The 19902-nt window shown below is 41.2% G+C and overlaps 1 protein-coding gene and 1 non-coding gene across 10 annotated transcripts in view; both read left to right on the top strand.

The window, feature by feature from the left end:
* The window catches only part of NKAIN3 (sodium/potassium transporting ATPase interacting 3), a 578866-nt gene that overhangs the window by 412150 nt on the left and 146814 nt on the right, over positions 1–19902 (top strand). For all 9 annotated transcript variants that reach the window (XM_048840789.2, XM_048840786.2, XM_048840788.2 and 6 more), the window contains one exon: positions 9737–9934. In XM_048840789.2, the coding sequence (XP_048696746.1) occupies positions 9737–9934 (198 nt within the window). The remainder of the gene's footprint in view (positions 1–9736; positions 9935–19902) is intronic.
* TRNAF-AAA (transfer RNA phenylalanine (anticodon AAA)) lies at positions 1352–1434 on the top strand. The gene has a single exon. It is a non-coding gene; the product is annotated as a tRNA-Phe (tRNA).

Raw genomic sequence — 19902 nt, 5'->3', positions numbered from 1 at the left:
TTTGACCCAAGCAGCTAGCAAAAATTTGGGATCTTGTAGGTTGTTCCATTTGGGAGTTGAAAGTGATGACTGAAAAGAAAATGCTAGACTCCATCTTGTTTGTTTACAGGGAATGTACAAAGTCTAGCTTCTCTGAATGCAGAAGGAATGAAAACCAGGGGAAAGCTTCTTTGCTTACAACCCAAGTCTCTTTAGCCAGCATCCCCAACCTAGATGCTTTCTCTGGGCTTCTCCCAGGGTCACACCATGCTTACAGGCTGCTGCTTGACTTTCTTGGTGTCTCAGAGGCTCCTTCAGTTTCTTGTTTCCCTCCAACACACGCACACATCACTAGACTTTTTTCTACACCCACAGACACATCCGCCCACCTGGTCACAAAAAAACACCTAGTAAACCCCTCTGCCTGCACACTTCAATAAACTACTTATCAACAAACATTCCTAACAACCTTAGTCATAATACACTTCTTATCAAAAGGTACCCAAATTCAGAGTTCTCTTTCACTGTCAGTTTGACTCTTTTCTTCCCTCCTCCCATTCTAATTAGCAAAAACTGCATGTGGGCAGCTAGCATATGACCTGGCCTGCAGAAGCCCTGCGTATTCAAATTAACCCTTAACGCTGTGGTGTTCTATTTGATTAATTCATGGTGGCTGAATGCGCACACTATGGTTGCAGTTAGCTTGATCAACATCTGGGGTACACATATCCCTCAAATCTGGGGCAACACTGTACCCATTTAAAGAATGCTTCTGCAGTCAGGACAGAGCCTCCATTACAATCTTGTGGGCCCTCACTCCATGGTTGTATGATTTATTGCTTGCTGTGTTGCTATGAGGATGTCTGCAAGACCACTCTCTTCATATGTTTTTCCCAATTACAGCTAGAAATGTCTGTGCTCTGCGGAAACCACCCATTCTCAAGACTGTTTTCTGAAATTCCTCTGGGTAGGTTCACTGGATCTCTTTGGAATTACAATATACAGCCTCATTAAATGTCAACACATAATCTTGCCCAAGTATCCAAGATATCTTGCTGACATTCTTCTCTACAGTGAAAACCCTAATCCATTCAGTAGGTGATGCTGGCAGCACTGGACAGTATCCAACAGATGTTACTGTTGGTATGGTGATGACATCGTCACATTAAAAAGCTGTCCATCCTGGTACTTGCTGAGAATTCCCCTTTTTCAAACTCAACATCGAATAGCTTGTTTGGGCAGTATCTTAGAATTATCCATTGCACATCAAGGTTGATGGCTTGTCAGCAGACCTCCACATCAATATTCTGATTACTTTCTACTTTTCCCACAAGATTAGATGTAAGGTGTCTACCATGAGAATTGTACTTCAGTATGTTGTGGCCGAGTCGTTAAGGCAATGGACTAAAAATCCATTGGGGTCTCCCTGTGCAGGTTTGAATCCTGCCAACTACGAGCTGGCGATAATTTTGGGGGGAGGGATAGCTCAGTGGTTTGAGCATTGGCCTCCTAAACCCAGGGTTGTGAGTTCAAGCCTTGAGGGGGCCATTTAGGGATCTGGGGCAAAAATTGGGGATTGGTCCTGCTTTAAGCAAGGGGTTGGACTAGATAACCTCCTGAGGCCCCTTCCAACCCTGATATTCTATGATTCTATGTCTTGCACATTGCAGAAGTTTCAAGTCTTTGTCTTTGCAATGCTGTTTCTTGTGTTTGAACCTGAGCACTGTGCAAAAGCTGCCTTCCAGAACCGAGGGAGTCTGACAGTGACAGACTACCATAGACTAGCCAAAATGAAAACCTCTTTTGTGCATGTTTTATAGCTGTAATACATGAAATACGCTTTTTTCCAGAAATCACACTGGGTAAGCGGATCATAAATGACACATATAGACAAAACAACAAGCAGAGAACATATTTAAAATAAATTTTCCATAACAAAATTGAATGAAATCAATATATAATTGTACACATACGGAGAGATGATACTTTGACTTTTTCAAGAAATATGAGACAGCAATATGACATGATTTACAAAAACATCCATAATTCTAAAAGAATATGCAGATCACATCCCCTTCCCCAAATCACTCTTGGGGGTTAAGCCTTTCTCAAAAATATCAAAACCTGTTCAAACCTGTTCTGTGGAGGCTTGGGGGATGCTACAAATTTAAACAGGGTGTTCCATTTGGGCCAGCAGTTCTGAGATCGCAGTCATGGGCACATTTTGATTATTCAAAGTGCAAGCAAGATAAGTCCCATCTTCAGTTTTACAGATGGCTTTTACCTGAGTAGAGCTGAAGTCAAATATTTAGATTTAAGGCAAAAAAGGAGTAATTAATATTCAAAATATCAGAAGCCTGAACCATCATCATTGCTAATGCATATGAGAGCTAGTGACAGAAGTGCCTGTTATTCACAATGCCACTTTCTTAGTGCAGTCTGCCCAGTGCTTCAAAATCAGCCTGTTCAGCTATAATGAGGAGACAGTGAGTGGTCAGATGCAGCATTAACTGGGATCATAACCTGTGGACTGGGAATGTAATGGAGTGGAAAACTAAAGTTATTCTGCAAATTGTAGACTTTGGCTTGCAGCTGATGCTCCCTCTCCAGAGTAGCTATACAGTTAAAGCAGGCTTCATTAGCACTGGAACACATCATTCGCATCTAATGGGGATTAATGACTCTTTAAAATTAAATATTATGGAATTTGCAGGCTTTTTGTTCAAGCCACATCACATCAAAACTGCAAACTTAATTGAATGCAGGGAATTAGGACAAAATATTCTTTGTTACAGTCCCTTTTTTCCTGGAATTATGTACATTATAATTATTTGCCAAGAAGTTCTTTGAATTAATGTCTTTCCTCTCCATTTGTGAAAATGAAAGACTTAGCTGGGGAAACTGATCAGAACTAGAGCATTCTTGTTTTTTTCAGAAAGTGATATGGGACTATTTATTGCACTGGTGTTGTTTGCTAGTAAAGCATCAGCTATCTGCTATAGGCTACACAAATAAGAATGAAGATAAGATCCCTGCTGTTTATGCCAAATCTGCCAACTATAGGTTCTTGCACCTTCCTGGGAAGCTTCCAGTACTGGCCACTTTCTGAGACAAGATACTGGATGGACTCTGCATCTGATCCAGTATGGCAATTCCTATATTCCAGAAGAAATCACCTTCTAAGCAGACACAATGAATAAATGTGAATGGGTCAGACAAAAAGCAGTGTGTTTGACCCACAATTCTTGTTGCTCTCCTCTGGGTATTCTTCCCCCATTAAGGTTGCACAAAGTCACCCAAAGTGAGAACCTTGAAAGTTAAGATTCCAACAGTAGAATTAACTTAGCTACATTGCACATGTGTAATTTTCTATCCCTGATTTTCTAGTTCAGTGTGTAGCTTAATATATTCTTACATTTGTAACAAAGTATATTCCATACAACATACAATGCGGCCATGTTAATTTTTCTGTTGGACCTTTAACATGTGTATTTCCTGATCTTTGGTGACTTTAATCATGCAACCACAATATTTTTGCATGTAATCATACTATTCATTAAGTACATACACATATATATGTGAAAAGTGAATGTAGGCAGGATTTTTTGGAAATAAAGTTTCAAACCTAACTATCTGCTCCACTACCAAGAACATTATGATACATCTAGAGTCACTACACAACAATCTATATGGGAACTGTCCAACTGAAACCTCAAGAAAATTTTAGGTAGAATGAAATTAGGCCAGGGCATCAGTCCCCATAAATCTATAAGACCTTTAATGATGTTGGCTCATCTTATCTAAAAGCGAGAATCTCCAATGGCCCAGTGACCTCTGACAATGACTGGAATTCATTTCTGTGCAGACAGGCAGCACAAAGCCTATGTACCGCTTAGCACTAGAGTTTTAAAACCATAGCAAGTTAAATGGGACTTAAGTGGTGCATAAGGTCTTCTGCACAGGACTGAATTTCAAGCAGTGTGCCTGAGAGGGAAGAACATGATATATGGAATAACTAGCATCACTTCTCCTTTACGCACCTACAATTTTTCTGGAACATTATCATCCATGTACTGTTCGAACATAAGTGTGTGAGATCTAACAAGACTGCAGAGGGAGAAGGTATGTCTTATAGCCTGATGCAACAAATAAATGCAAGGACATGTGGTGTGAGCTTTAAGTGCAGAAGGTCCACAATCCTAAAGCATTGTGCCTTTGCACTCTCTCTTTGGATTCAAGGCATGCTGTTATATAGATGCATAGAGTCTGGTACACAGTCAGTAGTAAGCTTGAAAAACTGCATACTTTTGTAAGAAAACAGCAATTTACATTACATTACCTTCTGGAAGATTGAGTGTCTTGAAGCAGTTGTTTAATGGTTGTTTTTAACATGAGAGAACAGTATGTGTTGCATATTGAAAAATTGCAAGCATCCTCTTGGACTTTCCTAACAAACATTTAACTTTCATATAATACTGAAAGGAGTAAGCAATCAGTACTACAGTCTAAGCACCTTCCAAAGTGGTAGTTTTGTGAGAAGTTCTGCAGAAACAGCCAGATTAAATTACAATGGTATTTATAAACTGTACATTGGGAGAAACAAGCTTTGGATTTTCTGGTTCCAAATTTAAGCAAAGTACTTTGAGCACGTTCTTTATTTTAAACATGAGTAATCCCATCCCTATTCCGCAAAGCACTTAAGTGTGTGCTTAAATCCCACTGACTTCAGTGGGATTTAGATACCTGTTGAACGCTTAGCTCACTAGGGATGGGATTATTGATGTGCTTAAATTTAAACACATCTTTGCTGAAACAGGGATTTATCCCATGTGCATACACTTTATAGATCTGGATTAAATGTAACACTGTGGAGTGCGCTTATCTAATGCAATGCACGTGCTGAGACATCTGAACTGATATTTAGATGTGTTATGGTTTAAAGAATGAGGAGTACTTGTGGCACCTTAGAGATTAACACATTTATTTGGGCATAAACTTTCATGGGCTAAAACCCATTTCATCAGATGCATGGAGTGGAAAATACAGTAGGAAGATATATATCTACAGAGAACATGAAAAGACGGAGGTTGCCATACCAACTCTAACAAGACAAATTAATTAAATTGGGCTATTATCAGCAGGAGAAAAAAACTTTTGTAGTGATAATCAGGATGGCCCATTTCAAACAGTTGACCAGAACGTGTGAGTAACAGCAGGGAGAAAAATTAGCATGGGGAAATAGGTTTTAGTTTGTGTAATGACCCATCCATTCCCAGTCTTTATTCAAGCCTAATTTGATGGCGTCCAGTTTGCAAATTAATTCCAGTTCTGCAATTTCTTGTTGGAGTCTGTTTTGGAAGTTTTTTTGTTGAAGAATTGCCACTTTTAGGTCTGTAATTGAGTGTCCAGGGAGGTTGAGGTGTTCTCCGACTGGTTTTTACATTTTATAATTCTTGACGTCTGATTTGTGTCCATTTGTTCTTTGTTTGTTGTTTAACAAATTTTCCACAAGCTTGATATGTGGCATCTGAAATGAGTGGTGGTGTTTCAGTATTGTATATGTTATGGCATATTCATATGAATTATTTGTTCAAAATTATATTCATATTGCCTCCTTGAAAACCACAACACTTTAATTGTACCCAAAATGCAGAGGTCATTGCGACTCTGTACATGAACACATTTTGCTTATTGTTAAGATTGTCTAGTCTGGAAGCTTTTTCAAACAGGGATTATCATATTATAAATAGGCTTGGCAGAATCAATGTTTATATACTTTTGAGGAATAATACCAACATTTATTTTTAAGCATTTTTTTCTATTTTTATCTATTTACATTTTCACAGTTCTGGAAAACTATTGGGAAGCTCAGACAATATTTTAATGATAGTAGATGTTAAGATTCAAACTGTTAAAGCACTATAATTGTTAAAACACAATCTGTCAACATCATATTTCAGATGAAACAAAGTTCCTTAAATCCGACTCTAAGTTCTCAAGCAGCATTTTTCTTTCTTTAAATTTAGATTATTATTGGTGGAAGTGTGTGTGTGTGTCGGTGGTGAAACTGATGTTCAGTGACATTTACCAATAAAAATCTAATCCTTCTAACCCTAATTATCAGTGTTTGTATAGTGTCTAGCCCCGTGGGGTGGGTAGGCTCTGCTATAAAACAAAGAATTATTTGTATTTTTTTATAATTTATTAGCCATAAACAACATTTTGTGTGGAAAAGTAAAAGACACAGAGTGGATCAATGTTCTTTATCTCATTTCACCGTTATTTGTGAGTTTCTTTATTTCAGTATAAATAGTAAAACTACTAGTTGATTTTTTTTTTTTTAAGGATGGCATAAATGACACATTATATAGCTTAGGTGCTTCCTAGAGAGAAGATACACTTTGGCAACAGCAAATTTTTTTTCAGGCTTTCATTTATTGATCAGTAGCTTAATGTTTATCAGATGTAACATTATCACTTTTTGGAGTAACATATTAGAGGTCAAACTAAAGCACCAAGTAATTTTTTTGGTTAGCTTACACTTATAAGACTCTGGTCTCTGCTGGATAATTATTTATCTTTCGCATCTGCTTTGGAGAACCAGGGTGTGGCACTCTGGCATTCATAGAATCATAGAATATCAGGGTTGGAAGGGACCTCAGGAGGTCATCTAGTCCAACCCCCTGCTCAAAGGGGGTTACCCAGAGCTGCTGAACAAAAGTAATGATACAAAAAGTGCCACGATCACATCCTTTGCACATCAGAGCAGAGAATTTGCTGGTGATATGGGTGCTTCCTTCTCTCATTGTACCATCAGTGGCTTGAAAGTCAGATTTCACAAATGTCTCCTCTTCCATTACTGAATGAAGGATGATAATGGCCAGTGATGTCAATGGGACTTCTTAAGCACATGCTAAAAATTAAGCACATCTGTAGGTGCTTTGCTGAATAGGAATAACAGCTGGATGACAAATTTTAAATTTAAAAACGTTGTCAAAATTTGCAAAACATAACTGGGAGAACTTTTCCAAATGTTTGTCCATCTCTAGATGAGATTTAGGATGTTTGTGTGTTTCCTTTACAAGGTTTATTTTTAATGAAGTACTGTACATAAATATATTGGCTCATTCTTGAAGAAAACAAAACAGTTGCCTCTGTAATGGTACAGTTCTTTTGCAGATCATATTTCTGGCTTGCAACGATACATAGCTTCAGAGTTAGTTTACAGGGTAATCCCTACTTAATGTTGTTCTTCCGGTACGATGCAGAAAAATAGGCAAACAACTATTATGAAACAGGGTGAAATTCACCCCTTGCGTGGAAGCCTAGTAGAAGGCCCAGGCACCACTTAAGTTCCATTTAAGCCTTCAGGGACTCAAAGCAGAAAAATCCTTAATAAAGTTCTCACTACCAAATATTGAAGGGGAGACTTTTCCATGGCTTAGTAGCATAAAGAGAAGTCCATCAGTAATGTGTAATAAAATAACAGGGATTGTTGCACTGAGCCAAACATAAGAAACTGCCCAATATTGGCGCTTGCTTTTATTTATATTTATAATTTTACCTAAGCAGAGTTGTCTGTCAATTTTTATTTCAATTCAGTAAGATATCACCCTACCACAGGGACGGGCAAACATTTTGGCCTGGGGGCCACATCGGGTTTTCAAAATTGTATGGAGGGTTAGTTAGGGGAGGCTGTGCCTCCCCAAACAGCCAGGTGTGGCCTGGCCCCCCGCCCCCTATCAGACCCCTCTCTGTCCCCTGACACCCCTTCCCAGGACCTCTGCCCCATCCACCCCCCCTGTCCCCTGACCACCCCCAGGCTCCCCACCCCTGATGGCTCCCCGCTGCCCCATCCAACCCCTCCTCTCCTTCCGGATGACTCCCCCAGGATCCCTGCCACCATTCAACCCCCCTGTTCCCTGCCCTCTGACCGTCCCACCCCTATCCACACCCCCGTCCCCTGACCACCATCCTGAACTCCCCTGTCCTCTATCCAACCCCCCACTCCCTGCCCCCTTACCGCACTGCCTGGAACACCGGTGGCTGGCAGTGCTACAGCCATGACACCCAGAGCACCAGACCAGGCAGCCGCGCCGCCCTGCTGAAGCCAGCCACGCCATCGTGCAGCACAGAGCACTGGGTCAGGCTGCGGCTCTGCAGCTGCGCTGCCTGGCAAGAGCTCGCAGCCCCGCCGCCCAGAGCATTGCACCGGCGGCGCAGTGAGCTGAGGCTGCAGGGGAGAGGGAACAGCAGAGGAGGGGCCAGGGGCTAGCCTCCTGGGTCAGGAGCTCAGGGGCTGGGCAGGAGAGTCCCGTGGGCCAGATGTGGCCTGCGGGCCATAGTTTGCCCACCTGTGGTCTATTGTGAGTGCAAAATTTTCTAAAATGGAATCAAAGAATGATGTTCAAAGTCAAAAGACAGATGTCTCACCAAGTCTAAATAATGACTTAGCAACTATATAATATGTTATACAATGGCAAAAATCCTGCTACCTTTGTTTGGTATGGACCTCTTCTTCCACAGAAAGCTAGACTTGTAGGGGAGATTAATAAGGTTCAGTATGTGAGCCTGTAAAAGTATACCTGCAGCAGCCCACATTTGTACCCACAACTAAGCATGTATATGCCTAGAAAATGTGATGCTTTTTCAGTACAGCCAGAAGACAAGCATTTTTGCAGGCACAACCGGAGTGGTCTTCAAAAATTTGTTAGAATTTTGCCACTGTTACTGCTCTGCTGAGCCATGAAGGTGGAAGTGAGTGGGTGAAAATATGCATGTTATACTACACTATTCATGTACTGGTAGGTTTACACAAAATAACAGATATTTCCACTAGACCTGTGGCCTCAAATGTATTCTGTAGCGGTTTATTTTAGATCTTATCCTGTAAAAATAACATTGGGTATATGCTAGGGTTTCTCGGCCCATGGGTTGGGACCCAAAATTGGGTCACAAGAATGTTTCAAAGGGTCACATGGCAGCTCCTCTGGCTTCTGTCCCACAGGATTGACTGGTTTCGCCTCCCTGCTCCAGGCACAGCAACCTTAGGGGTCCCAGCACCACCCAGGTTTGGCTGAGCCGTCATGACGACAGGAGCCTGGGTAGTTCAAATCTGAGTGAGTGGCACTGCAATCCCCTGAGCCAGGTCACAACTCCACTCACACAAATTTAGTCCAGTCGTGGGGGCAGGGCCAGTCTGAGTGACACGGCAACCCTGGAGGTTGCAACACCCAGAGCAGAGAGCCAAGGCCAGCCAGTCCCACAGCACAGGAACTGGCACTGTAGGGTGAGTGTCGGGCAGGATCCAACCCAAACCACCCCTGGGCCTCCACCCTCAGACTATTTACTGGGTCACGACAGGCCATAAAAATTTATAAGGAGGTCATGAGCCCAAAAAGGTTAAGAACCACTGTTTTAAGTGACTGTCACCTTTACCTACCATAAGAATAAATACATTCTGGAGACACTTTCTAGTAAAGTAATAATTAGGTTGTATTTTTAGATTCCAAGTTTCTTTTGGACAGGGACTATTATTTGCTCTATGTTTCATAGCATATCTACCGATCAGGGCCCCAGTAAGATTTTTCTCTTTCCTTTTCTATGGTCTGGCTTCATCTTAGAAATTTGTATTAATTTATCTGTTTATTTAGCTGAGTTTTTCTTTTATAAGTGAAATTACATTAATTCCTGTTTTCACCTTTAATGCTGTGACAGAAGGGCATTTCATCCCTTTTTCTCTCTCTCTGTCTCCTAGGAAACTGATCTCATGACCTTTAACATTTCAATGCACCGTTCCTGGTGGCGAGAGCATGGGCCAGGCTGCATACGGAGAGTGGTGCGCCCTTCAGCCCCTGGGATCCTAGACGATTACTCCTATGTCTCTGTGACGGGCTGCATCATTGACTTCCAGTATCTCGAGGTCATTCACAGCGCCATCCAAATATTACTGTCTGTAAGTTTCTATTTTCACAAATGCTATTTTCAGTTATCAGATTGTACCACTCCTACTCTTCTTTAGTATGCAGGTCACATGCTATTGTTTCTGTTTACTGCGTGGATGGTTTCAGTAACTGACCAATAACAGTACAGATTTTACCTTGCATATTTGAATATAAAACTTGCCATTTGAAATGTACACTGTTCTCCTATGCTGATATTTCATAACAGCCCTACACTGGGTTCATAGCCCTAACGCTGGCCCTTTGTATGGAAGTGGATTTCATCCATAGCAATTAATGCTATTCATTAGAACGTGTGCAGAAAGGGAACACTTCATCCAGCTCGGAATATAAATCTATTTTAGCTAGTAAATAGTTTCCTAATGCAAACTAAGAACAAGTGAAAAAGGTCAGGGAAATTGTAGTAATTAGAGTACCACTATACCCTTTTTTTCTGACATTCTGTATCCTTCTGTGGGAATCTGGGGTATCCAAACATTTTACCTGAGTGGGCTACTTACGGCAGTTACTGTATAATTATCTTACCAGCCTGAAACTGCACACCATTTAATATAATAATATTATTGTGCCATGAAGAGAAGCCTATTATCTATCAGATACTGCAGATTGTTCTGCTACTGGACAGTGAAGATTTGCACTACTGAAACTAAAGTGGCCTTGGGGGAAGAGGGAGAACGGGACCTAATTTCTCAGGAGCAGTAGACTAGATTTTGTTTGTTTAGTTGAAAATTGCTTGCAAAATATAATAATCATAGTTTTGTACAAGATCTTGATATACGAGTGTAGGAGGGTATTGGAGTGGACAGCAATAGGTTACTGAGCAAAAAAGAGAGAGAATCCTGTGAAATTGTTTATGGCAAAGTAGAATTAAAATGCCATATTTTAGAAAGAAAGAAAGAAAGAGAAAGAATTAAAACATTTTTTTTGTGGCAGCTAGTTCTAAAAGTGGACTGTGTCTTTCTGGAGCTTGCAATAGGGTTAAATTTCATAACATTTTTATGTAGCAATAGTAGTGCAATAAACCTTTTTATAACATAACAAAAATTTTATTGGCATAACAAATTGTTTTATCATGCTAACTCTGGTCCAAATGAACAGGAAGGTAAATGCTTTTATTTGATAGGGAATTAGATTATCTGTAGCATGAAATCCCTCAAGGGGTAAATACTGCATACCAGTCCAGGTAGATCTTTCTGCTTTTCAAAAGATCTTTTCAAAGGTTCCTTTTACTTAAATATTTTAACTTGTATATAAAAAGCAACAGTTTTATATGCACAAGATGGTGCATCTATGACCATATTATACCCTGCTTACATCACTCCTTTGCCTCTAGTGCAGTCCAATCACCTGTGATGCTTGCTGTATATGCATTAGAGTAGTCATCATCAAAGAGTCATCCTCTGCAAACAGTTAGTAGGCCAGAGTAATTTAAGGTCTGAACCTGATGCTGAACATTCATTGATATCAATGGGAATTGCAAGTACTCAGCATCTCTCAGGATTAGACTCTTTTCCCTATTCTAACTATAGGGAAATCCAGTCATATTTTAGAGTAGTGTGGTAACTTCTGTAAAAGCTGACTTTTAAAAGGGAACCTTGGTAGCATTACACAACAATACATTATTCTATGTACAGTGCATGGAAAATTTCCTACTGATGAACACATCCTTATACACAGTGCCTTTAATTTTTAAAAAGTGAGGCATGTCCTCTATGCTGAGTGCCAAATTTTGCAGGGAACAAATGCTGGTTGCATAAGTGGCAGCAGCTTTGAGCACGTCTGTGGCCCATAAACCCTTCTGGGGTGGCTATTTGGAGAGAGATGTTCTTACACAAAACTGGAAATGCTAAATGGGGAGTGGGAACTGGCTTTCATAAGACAATCTCTGAAGTCCATAGAGAGTCTCTCATTGACTTCAGTGCACTCTGGATTAGACTCAAAATGAGCCATTTTATATGGACATTAGGAAAAACTTTAGTTTTAGGTTGGACATTAGGAAAAACTTCCTAACTGTCAGGGTGGTTAAGCACTAGAATAAATTGCCTAGGGAGGTTGTGGAATCTCCATCGTTGGGGATTTTTAAGAGCAGGTTGGACGAACACCTGTCAGGGTTGGTCTAGATAATACTCAGTCCTGCCTTGAGTGCAGGGGACTGGACTAGATGACCTCTCGAGGTCCCTTCCAGTTTTATGTTTCAATAATTCTGTGATATATATATACACACATCAATCTAATATTTAAAAATGTTTCCTTATGGTTCTAATCTCCTGTCTTCTTGACATGGAGGAAAAGGGAATATTTTTACATGACACCCAATGGTACCAGTGAAATTTTCTGACCACACAATGTCAGGTAATCAATGTTGGACTGACCTCATGGATTGTTATTCTTGTTAATATCACTTTTAGAAGAGAGCTACTTCCAGTAAAAAATGAAATTTGAGATGATAGTGGATATTAATTCACAAGTATTCTACACAGGTTCTTATATCATGCTCATCACTGTAGTATCTGAGCTTCTTCCAGCAATGTATTAAGTGATGTGACTAATACCTGGTGCGTGGTTTGTTCTCTCATTCTCCCCTCCCTGAGTGGGAGGGTATTGTGTATGCAGTGGAATGTTTTCCTTTTGCTAGGGGTTCTTGTTGTCTTTTTGTTTTTGTTTTGTTTTTTTAATGTACACACTGCTTTGTCTTAATAGAGAAGGCAAGGGCGAAGACATGTGCCTTGCGTTCGGAGTGGAAGTTGATGAGGTTTGTGAATGTCCTTAGAACCTGGGGAAGATCATTCCACAGTCTCTAACCAATGCTCCAAGACTTCTGGTCACCAAACAGACAAGCTTTACCTTTATCGTAGGGGAGTAGAGTTGTGATGCTCAGTGTGACAATGCCTAAGTACCTTTGTGAATCTAGGCCACAGCTCCCATTAATATGAATACTGCAGCCTGTGTGAATCATGCTGAAGCTATACTCAAGGATATTTCCAGCCCATATATTATTTTTGTATGAAAATACATTGCAATAACTTCTTGCTGCCCTCCTGATTACTAAAGTCACTTAATTTTTTAGTCAGATTTACACATGTAAACAAAGACAGACAATCTTAAAAAAGAATTAACTCCTTAAAATAGAAACATGTTAATTCTTGGCACTCTTAAATCCAAACACGGGGTTCTTCAAAAGCATTCTTAGAATCTGTCTACACAGCAGCTGGTGGTGTGATTCGCAGCACAGGTGGACGTACCTGTGTTGCGCTGCAGGAGCACAGGGAGCAGCTCTGACCAGTCACCCGAGTACAGTCCCATCTGACCCCCCGGGTACGTACTCAGGGGGCTAACCCCAGCAGCTGTCTGTGTGGCCCCCGCCACAACCACTCTGCTATTTTTAAGTGTTAGCTTGATTAGAGGCAGCAAGTGTCCAGTGCTTGAATTACCAGGTGAGGGTGGGGCTGGTGGGACTGAGCCCCTTTACTACACTTTTAGAGGCTACCTCCTATCTGTCGTATGGCCCCCTTACTTCTCAATACTGTTTAAATTAAAGTAAGCCACTTGATATTTAGATCCCCCCGACTTTTTCCCCATAATTCGAGTGCTGTGTTTGTGTCTGTGTCTACCTGGCCTACTGTTCCTCAAGTTAGCGTGGACCTGACTAGATCCACGCTAGCTTGGATATATCTGCACATGCCGCACTCACAGCTCCCGACTGCAGCGTGGACACAGCCTGGATTAAACAATTCTGCTCCCCTAAAGTCAATGAGTCTTATACCACTGTCTTCAATGGGAACAGAATTAGGCCAGTGCAGAATGCTTTGGAAAATCCTACCTTTAACATTCATAGACATGTCATCCAAGCACCTGCAGAGTCTAACAATTTTCATTAACTACTTAACTGAATATTTCAATGTTTTGTTGGTTCATCCATGAACATGCAATCATCTCTCTCAAAAAGATAATCATTTCCTCTTGTTTTATCACACAACTGTCTGCTCTCATGGCCATTTTTCTTCTGAATGTATAAAACATCACTTCCATATGAAAATGGTAAACAACATGGTCTGATTACATTAGTTCTGGAAATCTGTTGCTTCGCTCCTTCAGCAGTACATCATGGTAACCCAATGCAGTTGCATTACTTTATGAATTATTTCTGCATCCCTGCTTCCAGAGAATCTGTCAAACATTGATTATTTAATATTACAATGAATTATGATATTTGGTGAATTTCAATACTATTTCATCAAAGAGAAATGGAATTTAAATTAGAAACCGTATTCTGCACAACAGCCATTAAAATGGAGGATCTGAGATTCATGTAAATAATTAATCAAAACAAACATGATTGTCAAGTTTGAGAGAGAGATTAAAAGCAAGACAATAAATGATACTGGAAATAGTTGCTTAATGAAGTTCAGATTGTTAACAAGGTCAACATCCTGAGCCATAGATTCAAATACATTTTAGGTTAATTTGAGTAGCTTTTCATGAGTGCCATGCATCAAGAATTCTGTTCTATACTCCATTTTAAAAGCTCCAGACCTTTTTTTCAACAGGGTTATAAAGAAATCTTTTCTCCTTCTCTTTAGACAAGCTAGAGCTGCTGGAATAATTATTGCAGCCCAGTTATCATTAGATATAACAAAAGGGCTAATGATATCAGTATATAACGTGATTCCTCTGAGGAACTGCAGCAGTCCCTCTTTTTCCCATTAGTTATAGCTCTGTTATTTTTATAATTGGGATAGGAAAAGATGCTACGAAGCACATAATCTACACTGTTCACAAAAGAAAATCCCTTTAGAGAATGGCGCCATTGTTCAACCTGGAGCTAGGGTCTCTTTCCATTTCCCAGAATGACTCATGACTGATTATGAAAGCCAATCAACATCAGTATGTGAGAGTAAAACATGAGCTAACTGGATGCGAAGACCTATGGGAAATGTACATGAATAAAATTTACTTCCCTTTTGATATTACATCACTTTGTGAATTTCAGCTCATTACTTTTGTCATCTTTATTGTCTAGGTTGGAAACATTTACTGTGTCACGTTTCCACCATGAACAATTGTACCAGGGCATAGAAAAGCAAGTTAACAATGCTGAAAGCAGAGCCTACCTTCAACATTATACCAAAAGAGAGTATCAGAGAAAAGCATATGTGTAATAATAATAGTGAAAAAGACATGACTAATAGCCATGTGAATAGCAGTTTCAGTTGGCCTATGGGCTTCTCAAAGATTCATTAACAGCTTTAGAGTGTTCAACAGCTGATAACTTTTTTTCAGCCCGAGCAATTTTGCAGTAGAACTATAGGGCTGCACTAAGGAACTATGACTGCAGACAGAAGACTTTGTGAAAGCTGTGACAGATGCATCAATTTCCTGAAATATCTTTGGGGATCTTACTGTGTGTAAGATGTATGTAATTCCATGTGGGAGGGTGACCCGAGCTTCTAGAGGTACTAAAAAACAGTGTGAGATGATTAAGGCAAATCAGCCAAGTTGTAATCCCCCAGAGAGGCTCAGACCTCCTGCAGAGTCTCACATATATATAGATTCTCCAACGACCAACAGACAAAGAAAGGACTTTTGGATAAATAGCCTCACTTGGGGCCTTCTTTCTGATCCAGCTAATGGACAGGACCTCCTGTCCAATGGGGCCCCAATCCTTCCTGTGAAAGGTTGAAAGGACTTTGGCCTACCAACGCCCCATAAGACTTCTGACCCTAGGCTATGGCTTTTTGGCTTCTGACTCAGTGCTCACCCTTGGCTTCAGCACCTGTTTGCTATCTGAACCAGGCTCTGACTTGCAGCTCTAAAACTTGTCTCCTGACTTTGTACCTGCCCATTGGCCTCGAACACTGTGCTGACCACCAGGCCAGACCACCCATGTCCCCATCTCTGGCACCAGTCTTTCACAGACCCTGACATAGTGGTGGTGTACACCGTCTTGTGCAGAACACCAGTTTGAGCAGCCCGGAATGGTCCTTGACTCAGGTAATAGTGGCTTATATCCAATCAACTCTTTTTTAGGAAGAGTCCATAAACATAACATAAAAAAGCCCTTTGGCCCTCAGAGTTTGTTTCCTTCTCTGTCCACCTCCCTTGTACCTCCAGGGGGTTCTAAGAGGCAACCTGGGGCTAGCTCCTGTTGGTAGAGATTTTTTGCTCCCTTGAAGTCCCAAGCTTTTCTGTCCCTTCTCATCCTGTTCCTCCCTCTTTATACTTGGGCTTGCCCTCATTAGCTACAGCTGCTGGGAGCATGTCTCTCCACAACTGACATTTCTCACAGCTGAGCCAGAGCAGGGCTGGTTTTGCTATTTGAAGACGGAGGCGTTTTGGTGGGGGGTATGTATACCCCATCACAGAGACAAAAATCCACTCATCTCATCTGACTCAAACTAGTAAAATGGATTGTAGCTGTGAGGGAAAAGAAGTGAGAGCAGCTGAAGTCTTGGGAGTAGAGTAACATAGCATAGTTATATGGCACTGGTAGGATCTGACCAGACTGGCCATAGATTGGAATAATGTGAATGTTGGAGGAGGTGGGGCAGAGGTAGAGAGAGAAAGAAAGAGGCTATGTCTTCACTGACAAAAACTGTGTGTTTCTACAGTGAGATAACTAATATGCATTAGCTATCTTGCTGTAAAATCCCAGTGAACGCAATACGGGATGTTACCACGTGAGGTTAACCCTATACCTGTATTCATGACTGAGCTTGCCTAGCTACATCACAGTAAAAATTACTGTGCCTGTCTCCACTCGGATTTTACAGCAAGATGGCTAATGCATCTTAGTTGTAAAAACACACCCTATATTGGCAGTGAAGACAAAGCCAGAGAGCAGGAGTAAGTTCTGGCACTAAAGAGGGGTCAGCAGTAATTCAGCTGGCAGGAGACCACCACTGATAGCTCAGAATGTATCAGTTAGGGCTTGTCTACATGGGAAAGTTATTCCAGAACAAGCTACAGTGAGAATTGAAAGCACTATAACTATTCCAGAATAGGTTTCAGAGGGGGTAGTCATACTAGTCTGTATCAGCAAAAACAACGAGGAGTCCTTGTGTCACCTTAGAGTCTGAGATGCAATGTATTTGGGCATAAGCTTTCATGGGCTAAAACCCACTTCATCAGATGCATGGAGTGAAAAATATAGTAAGCAGAATATATATTATAGCACATGAAAAGATGGAAGTTGCCTTACCAAGTGGGGGAATAGCTCCCCCTGTGGATATTCTTAACCCAGAACAGGAGTGCCTTTTTCTGGTTTAGTTTAATCCATTTACAAAATGGATTAAACTGCATTGAAAAAAATTACTCCTATTCAGGAACAAGTGTTCACACGGAGAGTTATTCTGGGATAGCTATAGCGGAAGAGTTATTCCAGAAAAGCTCTTCCGAACAATTACCTCATGTAAACAAACCTTTCAACAATGCAACGGTTTTTCATTGAGCTGGAGTGAGAGACTTGAAATTATTCCTGAACCCGAGTCTCCACACTTAAATGTGAGTGAGCTCTATGGACAAAGCTGGAGGCTAACCTAATACCATACTTTGTTTTGTTTTTAGCAATGGATTTGTGCTGCCCTAGTACTCATCAAAATTATCTCCTCTGTATATTATAGTTGTCAACCATGTAACCAGACTTTCATATACAGGGAGAAATATCCACTGTCTCTGTGGGAGCCTGCACAGACAGGACATTTTTCTTTTAATCATGCACTGCATTGACAGCCTAACTCTTCCATTACAATTTGTAGACTGAATGTGACCTGAGTGCAGAAAGGATTTTTTCCTAGACTATGGTCCCACGTGATTTGCAACATTCTATATGTTATCCTATTCAAACAGGAGACTATCAAGTTGGGGTTGCACTGTGTGCACATTTGCTGCATCTCAGACTTTTCAAACTTTGTTGTAGTACTTTGGTTTTGGCTGAGAAAGAAGGTGCATGTCCATGTGACCCCTTTTCAGGGCAGCTGAATAAAAGGCATATGCAAGATTGTCTAGGAGCCTTGATTTGTGAAATTTACAATCCATAAAAAAGGTCATATTCTTTAGCTACCAGAAATAGCTTCAGAGGTTTTAATGGCTTAATTCCTTCCCAAACCTAATCCGTATGAAATATATCGGCCTGTCTTGGCTGCAGTTTTTCCACTGCCATATGCCCCAGAAAGTCTAAATTAAAAAAAAAAAAAAAAAAACTTGTTCTATGCCAATTGTAGAAGATGTCTCACATACCTGATGTAAGAGTGAACTTGCAAGGAGGGGCTAATTTGAGATATGCAATTCCACCAACAAAACAGAAGTTCTGTGTGTCACCGAAAACAATTCAGTGGGGATACCTAATGCATTGGCACGCAGAATCCGTTTGGAGTCAGGGCAGGGATGGGCTACAGGTGGACCTACTGGATTCACTGCTACATATATTTACTGATCATTGCCTCATACGGGGGTTGATCCTGTAAGGTGCTGAGCACTCTTGCCCTGATCCTGCACTTACATTCGTGCTTGGCTTTAAGCAAATGAGTAGTCCTGTTGAGTGAAATCTCGGTACTGTTGAAATCAATGGCAAAACTTCCATTGACTTCCATGGAGCCAGTTTTCACCCATTAAATTCAATTAGATTGAACGCACATTTAAAGTTAAACACACGCTTTAGTGCTTTTCTGAGTTGGGGACCAGAATACTTAGCCCTATGCAGGTTTGGGCCCATGAAGCCTGTGTCGAGGAAACAAGGGAGATATTGTAGAGAACTCAGAGCTGCAGTAGTGGCCACAGCATTGCTCTCCTGATACGCCATGGCCTAGGAGAGGAGATAGCTTTCCCCAGCACCCCAAAAGTCCCCTTTTCTTTCTCTTCCTCACCTCCCCTTGCTCACAAAACAGATACTTGGGTTCCATGGTGGGGAAAGAATTTCCCCCTCACAGAACACATGCATGTAAGGAAAGGCCCTCAGAGGTTGGCTGACAGTGTAAGTACTTATGGGAGACTAAAAAAGAACTGGGTGAATGTTAGTTCATGTCAGTCACAGATAAACCATTGCCCAAATGATGATATTTTGCAATTGTATGTTTGCAGGTTCCTGTTGAATTTGTCTTTGTTTTGATCTGTTTTTTCCCCTCAGTAGTTGGCAAGTGTGCTTAGAATCTGGGAGAGGCACCTTCTCTAACTTGCTTTTACAAATCTAAAGAAATCAATAAATATATAAAATAAACCACATATTATAAAAAAGAAATTTCCAGGGTCTGGGTAAGCACACACCTGGAGGGCAGTGGCTGAGAATGTGGCCATGAGGAAGTGTGTGCCAACGTGTATGTGTGTTCAGAATGGCTTGAGATTGAGTGATTTATGCCTGTGTCATTTCTTTGACATGGTTTGACCAGGGTTGGAAAAAGGAAGATTATTATGCACACCAAAGATTTTTTGGCAGAGACTGTCAGGTGAATTACTTTCACTTTGCAGATTTGTCATGTGTAAGACTACGGTTATGTCATGGAGGTCACATGAATCCTTGACTTCCATTGACCTTTGTGACATTTTCTGCCCTGGGGCTGGAGCTCCAAGCCAGCCCCAACCTTGCAGCTCCCAGCCCCCAGCCTGGTGGGGGGACCCTGCAGGTGCCCAGCTGCAGCTGGCAGTGGGGACTCCCCACAGCTGCCCAGCTGCACCCGTGGCAAGCAGCTGGAGGACCCTCCAACTACCAGCTGCCCCAGGTGAGGGGACCCCGCAGCAGCCCAGCCCCAGGGGCAGAGGGACCCCGGAGCTCCCACACATTGCATCTGTGGGGGACCAGGGAACCTGAGCAGAAGTGGGTGCTGAACCCACCTACTCCTTTTGTCAGGGATATTTTTAATAAAAGTCAGGGACAGGTCCTGGGCTTCCATGAATTTTTGTTTATTTCCCATGACCTGTCCATGATTTTTACCAAAAATGTCCCTGACAAAAACTTAGCCTTAGTCATGTG

The sequence above is a fragment of the Caretta caretta genome, chromosome 2 (genome assembly GCF_965140235.1).
Source record: "Caretta caretta isolate rCarCar2 chromosome 2, rCarCar1.hap1, whole genome shotgun sequence".
In the NCBI taxonomy this organism is placed as follows: Eukaryota; Metazoa; Chordata; order Testudines; family Cheloniidae; genus Caretta; species Caretta caretta.
This window is presented reverse-complemented; position numbering and strand designations above follow the sequence as displayed.